The sequence below is a fragment of the Gracilinanus agilis genome, chromosome 3 (assembly GCF_016433145.1).
Source record: "Gracilinanus agilis isolate LMUSP501 chromosome 3, AgileGrace, whole genome shotgun sequence".
Lineage (NCBI taxonomy): Eukaryota > Metazoa > Chordata > Mammalia > Didelphimorphia > Didelphidae > Gracilinanus > Gracilinanus agilis.
The window spans coordinates 29,498,929-29,511,796 of NC_058132.1; the positions used below are offsets into that span (position 1 = coordinate 29,498,929).

Genomic DNA, 12,868 nt, shown 5'->3' on the forward strand with positions numbered 1-12,868 from the left:
CCCCCGCCCGCTTCCAATCTCCACGTCCCACCCCGGCAGTCCCTCCGTGCCCCCGCCCCCCTCCCCGCACAGCCCGGAGACGCTGTCCCTCGTTTCCTCCCTCCCCCCCACGTCCCGGGACCGAAACGCCGGGGGCCGAACAGCTGTGCAGAGCCTGGCTGGCTCGCCCTCCCCAGCCCCAGGATGATGAATGGTTGGCCGGCGTGTGTGTGTGTGTGTGTGTGTGTGTGTGTGTGTGTGTGTGTGTGTGTCTGGGGGCGGGGTAGGGGTGGCGTCGGGCTGAGGTCTGTGGTGCTAAAGACACACTTGGGGAAATCTGGAGGAGGGGCAGTGGGGGTGGGGGATGAGCTCAGTGGTGGACTTGGGGAGCCTGGAGTTTGAGGCTGGGGCAGGGAGAACGTGGAGGGGGGGCGCCTCCCTTCCACACTCTGGCCCCGGCGTGCGCATGTGGGCCGGGGAGGGGGGAGCCGGGAACCCCCGGTCTCCCCTCTTTCCCCTCCCCCATCCCCGCTCCCCCGTGGAGGGGCCTGACCCGCCGGGCGGCCCGTTGCTCCTGGCTCCGAGTCAGCCCTCTGGGTCATGGAACGCACTTGATGTGAAACAGACATGTCAACATGAGGCCCCGCGTGCCAATTGGCTGGCCCATTCTTCTGGCCCAGTAAGGCCTGGGCCTCGCGGAGTCGCTCCCCCCTATTCCTCCCTCCCCCACCTCCAGCCTGGGGCGGCTGAGCTGTAGGGGAGGGAGGAGCAATTACCGTAATTACTGCAATTACCTTAATCACCACTTGGGCCGGAGCAGCCGCTGACAGCCGGGGTGCTCGCCAGTCTGGGGCTGCGAGAATTGTGCCCTCCCTTGCCCACCCAGGCAGGTGTCAAACCTTTGGCTCCCGGACCCTGGAAATCCTGAAGGAGGCCGCCTCCCCGCCCCCCAACCTTGTGTAAGGGGGAGTTCGAGGCTCATCTGGGCAAGGGCAGTGAGTGACCGCCCCAGGGTGAGAGTGGGTGCCCACATCACCCCCCCCACAGGGGCGGCGGATGCCAACATTCACCCTCCCGAAGAGGGTACACACACACACACACACACACAGCCGGGGTGTACCCACCAGGCACAGCACACACTCAGCCACAGGGTACAGACACAATGTATGGAAAGGGGCAAAGGGGCACGCATGGGTACACTCAGCCCCAGCAGGTAGGCGCTGGGCATGCGAGCACACAGCGGCCACAAGCTCCCAGCCCGGCGTCCCCCCTTCTCCCCGCCCCCCCCCAGCCAGAGCCAGAGCACGCACGATCCCCCCCAGGCCAGGCAGGCAGTTGAAGCCTGTGGGGAGCCAGCATCCTGTTTCCATGCCTGCCCTCGGGGCTTGGCTGTCAGTGGCTGGCTGCCGGCTGGGTGGGCGGAGACCGGGAGGGGGGCTCCGGCTCTCCCCCGCTGTCAGGGAGCGAGGTCGTTAGCCCCGCGCTCCAGGGGGCCGCTAATTAAAGCCCGATCCCCCGCCCCCCAAATTTCTCTGCGGCAAGAGCAGGGCGGGGGCGGCGGCGGCGGCTGCGGCTGCTCGGAGATCCCTGGCAGCGGGAGCGGAGGCGGTGGCGAGCACAACGATAAGGCGCTAATAAGTTATGTTCGGGCCCGGCTCACCCCGCCGCCGGCGAGAGGAGGGAGGGAAGGGGAGAGATGGGGGGGGGGGAAGAGGGGGGCAGGGCTCCGCCCAGCTCGGGAAGGCAGGCCTGGGTTATTGCACGAATTTTTCACGGCTAGGGAGTGAGGGGCTCGTAATCAGATCGGGCTGCCGGGACTTCTTATTGGATTGCTGGATATAAATTCCCGAGCCCGTCCATCTCTGGCTCCGGGAGCAGCCAACTGAGCAGAGGAAGCCGGGCCGCCCCGGGCACCTCCGAGGGCTAGTGGGCAGAGACTTCTCCCCGCCCTACCTAGCTTCTGGTCCTGGCCCCCCGCCTGGCTCACCGAGGGTCTGGGGGTGGCCCCCGTCCCTTTCCTTCCCCCACCTTGGGCAGGGGGCTACCTGGAAAAGAAACAGTACCCGCCCTGCAGCCCAAGGAGCTGGATGCAGATCCTCAGATGGAAAAGAACTGGGCTTCCGAGGCTTTTCCCCGGTGGAATGTTGGACTAGTCCAGGCTTGTCCACAGCTGGATGGTCCAGAGAGGATCATACATTTTAGAGCTGGACAAGGATCCTTGAACCCAGTGCCTTCCCCCTCCCCTCGTCATTTTACAGCTGAGGAGACTGATGCCGGCCACAGAAGCCGAGCCAGTGAGTGGCCCCAGCAGAATTCAAACTCCGGTCTTCCTGAATGCTCTAAATCAGGGGTTGGCAATGTATGGCTCTCGAGCCATATCTGGCTCCTCCTCACGATGGGCCAGTCGGGGCAGAGCCCCAGGATGTGCCCCAGGGGGCCCTTCAGCCCCCCACCTCCATATTCCAGCACCTTTGGCCTCTATCCTCCTCCTTCCGCAGGCGGTTATGGCTCTCCCTGCCAAAAAGGTTGCCAACCGTTGCTCTAAATGTTCTGTCCTGGCCCTGGGTAAACAAAAAGCTCCAAGATGGCTGATCCTAGACCAGTGGCCCATAGTTTGGCCACATTTCTGGCCTCAGTCACTGTCTGTGGAGGAAGACTGGGTCCCTGGACTATATAGGGCTGGGCTGGGGGTGGGGGTGGGGGGAGGCTAGTTAGAGTTGATCAAGGCCATGGGATGGGACAGGAAAGGGCAGGAAGATAGCTTTTGGGGTCTCTGCCGGCTCTCAGATTTTGGCTGGGTGGGAGCGGGGCATGGGAAGCAGGTGAGCTGGGATGGTCAGGACAGGATTTATTGAGCACATCCCTGACATCTTCCCTACTCAGGAAATGAAAGAGGTGCCTCACTCTCCAGGCAGATCCTCGAAAAGGGAGTCACGCTCCCCTGTGGCTCTACACTCCGTGCCCCCCCCCAAGACCCAAGGCATCTAGGCAAGGTGATTTAGCACTCACTGGCCCTGGATACAAAGGACCCGAGTTTGAATCCCACCTCTGACCCTACTCATGTGACCTTGGCCAAGTCCCTTAATCTTCCTCAGCCTCAGTTTCTTCCTTTGTAAAAGGAGGGGGTTGGACTAGATGGCTTCTAAGCTCCCTTCTAGCTCTAGTTCTGTAAATCTATGACTGGACCTGATAGGTCTAGTCCGTGGTCTCACAGTGTAGAAGACAAAGGTCTCCCCCAAGACTGTCCTATCCCAGGGGCTAGTGAGAGAGCAGGCAGGCCCTGGAGGGTGGAGCTGAGATTGGGGGAAAGGCTTCTAACCAGTGATTATTCCTCAGCAAATCTTTCCCTTCCCACATATTCAGCTCTTTACTGTTCTAGGCAGGCTGTGGGAGGAATAGAGGCAGCCCCTACCTTGGGGGGGTCCCCCAAAAAGCCTCCTCTTCTAGATTCAGGCCTTAGAGATGATCAAGATCAACCTTCTCATTTTACAGATGAGCAAACTGAGGCTGGGAGGGATTAAGTGACTTGCCCAGAGTCACACGGCAGTGTCAGGGGCAGAATTTGAACCTAAGTCCTCCTGTCCACTAATCCATTAGTTCTGCCCTAGAAGAGAAGGTAGAGAGGGGAAGGTTCTTTCTCCGGGGAGGCCTGGGTTCTGGTCCTGGCTTGGCCACCTGCAGTGTGACCTTGGACAAGTCCTGTCTTCCTTCTCTGAGCTCTAGTGTCCTTATTTGTCCAAAGGGCAGTTTGGGTGACTGGACCTCCTCCGAAGGCCCCATCCATATTCCCCCAGACTGACTGGCCTGAAGACCTGGGAGCTCTCCCTGGTGCTGCTTGGCCAAGCTCCAGCATCCTTCAATTCCCCTGCCAGAGACCTCTCCCAAAGAGGGAGAGACCTCTCCCAGAGCGTCTTCCCGGTCCTGCCTGGACCCAAGAAGGCTTCCCAGGCCCAGCAAAGTGCAGAGGAGATCCCAGGACCCCGTGAGGGAATTAGGGGCCAGGAGAGGAAGGGGAAGGCTCCGCTCCAGCATCCCTGGTGGATGCTCTGGGCCCCCCCTGCTGCTGGCTGTGATGGCCCAGGTTTCTGGAGGCAGTTTTCTCCCAGGAAGGCCAGGCTGCAGAGCTCAGAGCTCCCTCACAAGCGCACTTTTAATCTCATTGACCTCTCGTTATACGACATCGCATAAATTCAGGTTTGGGGATCTTATGTTCAATCATAAATTGGGCTGGCAGACTTCCGATGAACAAGATAAAGCTGTCTCCGGTGAGGCGGTGGTTTATTTGTCTGCTCTGTGCTTGGCTGGGCCAGTGAGGGGGGGGGTGGAGGGGCCGGGAAGGCCGTCCCAGGGCAGGAGCTGAGATCTGGGCCTCCTACCAGAGGTGACCCTCTGCTGCACTCCTTGGGGTGCTGAGAACTGTATGCACACACACACCAGCTCTTTGCCTGCTCCTCTTTCTTTTCTCCTCCTTTTCTTCTTTCTTCTTTCTCTCCTTTCTCCTTCCTTTTCTCACTCCCTTCTCCTTCCCTGCTTTATTCCTACTTTTGCGACTTCCATTTCCCCCTTCCTGTTCCCATTCTCTCCCTTTCTTTCTCCTTCCTTATTCACTCTTCTTCTTCTCCTCTTATTCCCACCATTTTCTCTTCCTCTTTTCCTGCATCCCCTTCCACTTCTCTCTTCTTTGGTTCTTTTATTCCCTTCTAAAATGATATCCCTCCTTCGTTTCTTTACTCTTCTCTTTCTCCATTCCCACCCTTCTTTCCTCCCTCCCACTCCCTTGTTCTCCCCTCTTCCATCCCTGGAGGTCCTTGGGGAATGGGGGAAGTAGAGAAGGTTCAGGAAAATAGGTAAAATCAGGGAGAAACAGAAAAGAAGCTGAGGGAAATGTGTTGGGGAGGTCCTAAGATGAGGGTGTGTGTGTGTGTGTGTGTGTGTGTGTGTGTGTGTGTGTGTGACAGCATCTGTGGAGTGGTTTGGCAGGTGAGGAATGAAAGGGGTGCTAAAGTACTTAAGACACTTCAGGGAATGATGCCAAGATGGCAGGGCACCCCAGACCGGAGACATTCTCTCCTAGTTGTCTTCTCCACAGCAATCCTCCCACCCACAAAGGGATTCTTCTTTCCAGGTGACAGCTATGGCGTTACACTCCAGCTCCACCCCTTCTCCCTGCCAGAATGCTTTGACCTCTGCTCAGCAGGGTCCCAGGTACTCTATGTGCCAGTGTCCCCTGGCTGCAAAGACTCTGGAGGGATGCAGAGGCTCCAGTGGAGAGCCCAGCTGCCTTTTGCCTCGAGATATCTAGTCATTACTGCCTAAGACCCGGGGCAGCTCCCAGCACAGCCTCATGTGATGCCTCCCAGACACACACACACACACACACACACACACACACACACACACACACACACGCCAGGGAAAGGCGAATCAAGAAAGAAAGAACATATCTCTGCATCAAAGTGGACTCCTCTGGCTCTTTCTCTTTGCAACACACACACCCCTTTACCACCATGGTGGACCAGGCTAGCCTGCTGCCACCAGCTAGAGGCCTGCTTCCTCTGCTGCCTCAGAGTGGGAGAAAAGCTGATATCCTCCTAAGAGCTATTAGCAGTGGCTGTTCCCTTCCTCTCCAGCCCCAGAGTGCAGCTGCCCTGCCTTCCTGTTTGTGGTACCGGTCCCATTAGTGGGCAGAGGGATGGTCCGTGCACCGAGGTGCCAAGGAACAACTGAGTCAGATTAAAGCAAGTTTGGATTGTCTTCTTCTCTCTTCTCTCCCATCCCCCCTCCCCTCACCCTTCTGCTTAGGCCAACCAGACTTTCCCTTTCTGTCTGACCTCCCCCATCCCATCTTCTACCTTCAGGTTCAGGACCCCCCCAGCTCCCATCCTTGGCTCTCTGCCATCAGTTCCTATCCTCCCCAGGCCCTGCCCCTGGCTCCAGTCCTCTACAGGCACTTGAGAGGCTGAGATATCCTCCCCAGGCTCAGTTTCCCTTTAGGGGTGCCTGCTTTCTCCCATCCTAATGAGCTCAGCAGCCCCCTCTCCTTTTCCCTCTCCCGGCTGTCTTCCTGCACCGTTTCCCCGGCTCTTTCCTCTCAGCTCTCTCCTGATCCATCCCTCTCTGTCCAACCTCTTGTTTGCCTCCTGTCAGTGTCTCTGACCCCTCACAAATTACCATTTGCAAGAACCCACATTCATATTTAATCGACCTAAGACAGAATTGGCTTCAGCCCTGCATCCCAGACTCCGCAGACGGAGGAATCCAGAGACCTTTCCGTCACACGTCCCTCTGGAGCCTTAGACAGCTGGCTCCCGTAACTTTTCTGGGCCTTCGTGACTGATGCCCCCCGAGTTTAGGCCCTGAGCAATCTGTCTTCACACCATACATGGTTCCTGGGCTTCCTGTACTCTCCTTGCCAGAGAAGGAAAAGAGGAAACCAGCTGAGATCTCCAGGCACTTAAAAGTAGCTTCTGTCTTAGAATCGTTACTGGGTATCAGTTCCAAGGCACAAGAGTATTAAAGGCTAGACAAATGGGGTTAAATGACTTACCTAGGATCACACAGCTAAGAAGTGCCTGAAGCCACTTTGAATTCAGGACCTCTAATCTGCAGGCGAGCCACCTAGCTGCCCCCAAAATTAGAACCTGTGATGGTCCACTGTAAGAACTGATACTATTTTAAATTTATTTTTACTTTTTAGACAAACAGGATTAAGTGACTTGCTCAGGGACACACAGCTGGTCTGAGGCCATATTTGAACTCAGGAAGCTCAATGTCAAGCTCAGTGCTTTATGCACTGTTCCACTTAGTTGCTCTTTCTTTTCTTTTCTTTTTTTTTAAATCCTTGTACTTCGTGGTGTATTGGCTCCAAGGCAGAAGAGTGGTAAGGGTGGGTAATGGGGGTCAAGTGACTTGCCCAGGGTCACACAGCTGGGAAGTGTCTGAGGCCAGATTTGAACCTAGGACCTCCTGTCTCTAGGCCTGACTCTCACTCCACTGAGCTACCCAGCTGCCCCTAGTTGCTCTTTCTCCATGCATTTTATTTTATTTTTTTAAAACCTTTACCTCCCATTTTATTTCCACTTATTTATTTATTTATTTGTTCGTTGGTTTGTTTATTTATTTGCCTATTCATTTATTTGTTTGTTTACTTATTTATTTGCTTATTTATTTGTTTGCTTGTTTATTTATTTATTTATCTGTATGTCCATCTGCCTATTTATTTGTTTGTTTATTAATTAATTAGTTTATTTATTTATTTATTTGTTTATTTATTTGTTTGTCCATCTGCCTATTTATTTGTTTGTTTATTAATTAATTAGTTTATTTATTTGTTTGTTTGTTTATTTATTTATTTTTTAAAACCCTCACCTTTTGTCTTGGAATCAATACTGTGTATTGGCTCCAAGCAGAAGAATGGTAAGGGCTAGGCAATGAGGGGGTCAAGTGACTTGCCCAGGGTCACACATCTGGGAAATGTCTGAGGCCAGATTTGAACCTAGGATCTCCCATCTCTAGGCCTGGCTCTCAATCCACTGAGCTACCCAGCTTCTCCCCTGCCTTCCACTTTCTAATCAATCCTATGTATTGGTTCCAAGGCAGAAGAGTGGTAAGGGCTAGACAAGAGGGGGTTAAGTGACCTGCCCAGGGTCACACTGCTAGGAAGTGTCTGAGGCAAGATTTGAACCCAAGACCTCCTGTCTCTAGGCTTGACTCTCAATCCACTGAGCTACCCAGCTGCCCCTTTCCATGCACTTTAGCCTAAAACTGGTACCTCTCTAAGTCTCCTGGAGGATCAGAGGCTAGCAGTGGCCCCCATTCCTAGCTTGTAGACCTAGGCACAGGGCACCAAGGCTGCTGGAATATTCCTTCACCTGGGAGCCTAGCAGGGGCCTAATGGTGCCTGGTAGTAGGTAGGTGAGGGCAGCAAGGGGAGATGGGCCTCCATTTCTCCCCCTCTTTCTGGGAAGGCCTGGTCTTTCTGGTCTATACTAGTTTATAGAACTACTTAAATGTCTGGGAAACCTAGGTTTTCCCCAGAGATGGGGTTGTTTACTGACTGAGCAAGCTTTGTTTTTCTCCTCAGGACTCAGACTGAGCTAAGGACTTCTGACCATACACAGTGGAATGATCCTTGGCTGGAGAGGGCCCTCTTCCCCCTGTGGTGGATGGGTGGGCACTGAACCTCCTCTTCCTATCAGCAGAGCTGGGGATGTTCTCAGACCTCTCATGCCCACCTGGTCTCAGGTGCTTTCCGAACCAGAAAAAAAAATCACAGGATTTCAAAGTCGGGAGGGACTAACGGATCCTCACACAAGAATTTGCCTCTCCACTCTGCCCGAGAAGTCTTCCATGAAGAATGCTTCTCTTGAAGTGAGAGGAGAATCCCTAATTTCCTGAGGCTGCCCATTCCACGTTCACACAGCTCTAATTGCCAGGGAGATTTGTCTTACACCAAATCGAACTATTTCTGTAACTTCCTCCCATCACTCTTGGTTCTACCCTCCTTTGTTGTTCAGTCATTTTCCAGTCATGTCTGAATCTTCATGATCCCATCTGGGGTTTTCTGGGCAAAGATACTAGAGTGCTTTGCCGTTTCCTTCTCCAGCTCATTTTACAGATGAGGAAACTGAGGTCAACAGGGGTTAAGTGACTTGCCCAGGGTCACATAGCTAGTCAAGGTCTATGGCACTATTTGATCTTATTATTATTATTTGATCCATCTTCCAGATTCCAGGACTGGTACTCTATCCACTGTGCCACCCTCTAGAGCTAAGCAAAAACAGAATCAATCCTTATACCTCACAGCAATCCATTGAACACCAAAAGATAATGATTATGTCCTTTTTCCTGGCTGAATGTGGAGAATTCCTTGAGAATTCTCAAATGTCATGATTGTCAGTCCCCTCATCATCCAGGTTGCTTGCCCCTAGACTCACTCCGATTTGCCAATTTCCTTCCTCTAAAATGACTTTAGAACTGAATCCTGATAGGATCTCTTCAGGACAGAGTGCAACAGGACTCATCTCATTCATCGAGTTTTATACCTTTCTTAACTTATAGCAGCATTTTTTTTTTGTGGGAGAGTATGCCAGGCACAGTAGGGATGAGCTTGTATCCCCCTAGAATCTCCAGATCTTTTTCACCAAAATCAGTAGTCAGTCAGACCTTCGTTATTTTGTACTTGGGCAATTGATTTTTTGAACTCAAGTGTAGAATTTTACATTTATCCCGATACAAGCAGTCAGCTATAGAGCAGAAGTTCTCTGGCTTTCCTCTTGCAGAATTTCTGCTCTAATGGGAGAAGTAACATAGAAATAACTAGGTACCTTTGAGATAGATACTGAGGAGAAGGAAGGTGACCTGAAAGAGGAATCATTAGTTTGAAAGAAGATTCAGAAAGGTCTTCAGCAGAAGGTGACGTTCAAATTGAGTTTAAGAAAACAAAGCTTTACCTTTTGTCTTAGAATCAATACTATGTGTTGGTTCCAAGGCACAAGAGCAATAAGGGCTAGGCAATGGGGGTTAAGTGACTTGCTCAGGGTCACACAGCTAAGACTATCTGTGGCCAGATTTGTACCTAAGATCTCCCATCTCTAAGCCTGGCTCTCAATCCACTAAGCCATCTATCTGCCTCCTAAGTGAAGTTTTAAAGGAATCTAGGGAAACAAAGAGGTGGAGAAGAGACAGCAGAGCATAGCAGACATAAGGGACAATGAAACTGTCCAGAGATGGGAAATAAAATGCTGTGTTAAAGGGACTGTAGGAGGTCAGAGTAGGTAGATTGTGAGTAGAGAAGTGAGAAAGTGTGAGCAGACCGAAAAGCTAGGGCGGAGACGGATTATGAAGGGCTTTAGAAGTCAAAGAGAGCATTTTATATTTGACACTGGGGGTAATAGGGAGCTATTGGAATTCACTGAGTGCAGGGAGGGAGGGTAAGAAAAATTGCCTTCAAAGCCAAGTAGAAGATGGATGGGAGGGGCAGCTGGGTAGCTCAGTGGAGTGAGAGTCAGGCCTAGAGACGGGAGGTCCTAGGTTCAAACCTGGCCTCAGCCACTTCCCAGCTGTGTCACCCTGGGCAGGTCACTTGACCCCCATTGCCCACCCTTACCAATCTTCCACCTATGAGACAATACACCAAAGTACAAGGGTTTAAAAAAAAAAAAAAGAAGATGGATGGGAGTGGGAAGATGCTAGAGGAAGGCAGGCAGACTACCCAGAAGGCTATTGGCACAGTCCAGGTGAGAAGCCCGTGAGGCCCTAAACTGGAGTTGGAATTAGATGAGTGAAGAGAGGGGTCCATATTAAGACAGATGTTGTCATTAGAAGTGACCAGATTTCCTAAGGGATTGGGTATGAAGGGTGAGGAAAAGGGAGGAGTCGAGGGTGACACCAAGGCGGTGACCCTGGGTGACTGGGAAATTTGGAAGAGAGGAGAGCTTAGGGGGCATGTTGAGTTTGGGATGCCCATTAGACATCCAGTTCCGGATGTTCACAAGGCATTTGGAGATATGAGTGTAGCTCAGGAGACAGGTTAGGGCTGGATAGATAGATCTGGGGATTATCTGGGTAGAGATAACGATAATTGATATCTCAACAATAATCGAGACCAGGAGAGCTGATAGACTACCAAGGGGCAGGCCTTGGGGGATATTCTGTATTTGTGGACATAATATCGGTCAAGAACCATCAGGGAAGACTGAGGAAGAGCATCTGGATGGCTGGGAGAACCAGGAGAAGGCATCGTGAAGACCCAGAGAAGGGAGCCCGGGTTATAGAGAGGGAGAAGGCGATAGTATCGTCACAGGCAACAGAGAGGTCAGGAAGGAGCAGGACTGACATCCGTCTATTCATCACTATTCTTTGTCATTCAGCTGGTCCCAGATCCATCTACCTGTACTGCCATTAAGCTGGCATCCCTCTGTCGTGCCCATAATGATAGCTTGGTATATTTTTCCCAAATGACTTCCTAAAATCCAGGTACGCTCTGCCCTTCGGGTTCCCCCACGCTCAGTAACCTCAGGGGTGAGATCAGACGTTCTGCCTCCTTCCCGAAGAGGAAGGGCCATGCCATCTTTCCTTGAGGAAGGGTAGGGAGGCTGGTCACAGGGCCCTGGCTCTTCTTATTCCCTCCCCTTTAGATGCCGGACCTCTGAGAGCGATACCAGCAAAGAGGGCCCAGCTTCTCGTCTTCAGGAGCTCCTGGAGCCAACGAGGCGGCCCACGTGGGTGCAGACAAGCAGGGACGCACAGCCCTGGTCCTGCTGGAGCACACACCTCTCCATACCAGATGGACACAGAAACCCTCTCCCCCTGCAGATTCCCTCCTCCACAGAGGGGTTTTCTTGGAAAACTGGGCACGAAGGATGGCTCTGCTCCTCGTCTCCAGTTTCCCATGAGGCAGAGAACAATTGGAAAACAACTTCTGCGAGCAGAGTCCTCTTGGGCTTCCCGAGGCTTCTCCCACCTTGGGCCAGCTTTTCATTCCTTCCCTGGGAGCCAACGGAACAGCGAATTAATCCAACCAGTCAGAAAGGGGATAGAGAGGCAGAGAGGGTTCCGTCCCTCCACTACTTCCTGCCCCCCAAGCTCTAGAGCTCCCAAGAGTCTCTAGCTCTGTAGAAGCCAGTCCTCCTTGTGGCCAAAGGTCCACGTGTAGACGACGGTGGCCACAAATGCTTTTTTCCTTCTGGATCACCTTCCATCTACCCTCCCTTGTTGATACCTAATTATGGACACTTTGTCTCCCAGTTTCTTAGAGAAAAGAGACAATGTTCGTGCCTTCCTTCCGCGCCCCAGTGCCCACTGTTTAATAAGTGTTTGTTGACTGACTCTGGATCGAAGGTCAGGCTGTGGTCACAATCAGAGGGGTCAGTGTCTGGCCAGGGCTAGAGGTTCATTCATCCCCGAGTGATGATAGCCATCCCTTGGGATGGGCTCAGTCTGTGGCCACAGTTCTATTCTGGGTCATTCTCTGGCTGGGGTCAGAGGTCCCTGGAGAACGTGGGCTAGGGGTCAGACTGAGGCTGAGGGTGAGGGTGAGGGCTGGAGTTAGAGTTAGAAGGGGCATCGCGGAGTCAGGACTATGGGGGAGTGTGTGGGCACCGTATAGGGAGCTGGTGGAGTATATATAGGGCAAAGAATTATGTCTCTGGAAACTGAGGATCTGGGTTTATACTGGCCAGTTACCCTATGCCCCAAGCCACTTTACTGCCTGAGCCTCAGTTTCCCCACCTATAAAATGAGAGGATTGGACTAGATGAACTCTTCAAATTCCTGATCGCTGATCCCACAAGACTCTTAAGGGCTCCGCCCATGGCCAAGCTTAGGGATCAGTGGGTGGCCAAGGTTAGGAATTAGTCTATTTCCAAGATTAGCAGTCCCTGGGCAGTTAAGGCCAGGGGTTAGCGTGGAACTGAGATCAGGGGCTAGTCTAAGGCCAGGGCAAGGTAGCGAGGCATAATGAAGGTTAAGGAACACTGCGTGCCTGGGGTGGGGGGGCCAACCACAGCCATGGAGCAGAATGATGTTTCCTGATGCCATGTCATCTTCATTAGCTCTAAGGACCTGCAGGCAAACCCTCCATGCTGGCATGCTAATGGGTAAGTGAAGAGAGTAATGGGAGTGACTTGTAGCCTGGAGTATACATGCAGAAGAGAATGCGTACGTACACATATATGTCTGTTTGTATGGGGGTGGGGGAGAGAGACACAGGAACAGAGAAGAGAGAGGGGGAGAGAGGAAGAGGAGAGAGGGAGAGAGGAGGAGAGGAGAGGGAGAGAAAGAAGAGAAAGGGAGAGAGAGAAGGAGAGAGAGAAGAGAAAGTGGGGAGAGAAAAATAAGAGAGGGGAGAGAGAGATAAAGAGAAAGAGGGAGAGAGGAGAGAGAGAAA

General features: G+C 52.7%; 1 protein-coding gene across 1 annotated transcript in view; it reads left to right on the forward strand.

The window, feature by feature from the left end:
- Positions 1-1,205: 1,205 nt before the first annotated feature.
- SAMD11 (sterile alpha motif domain containing 11) overlaps positions 1,206-12,868 on the forward strand; it is a 63,180-nt gene continuing 51,517 nt past the window's right edge. Inside the window, exon 1 of the mRNA XM_044668622.1 lies at positions 1,206-1,649. Coding sequence (XP_044524557.1) covers positions 1,206-1,649 — 444 coding nt within the window. The remainder of the gene's footprint in view (positions 1,650-12,868) is intronic.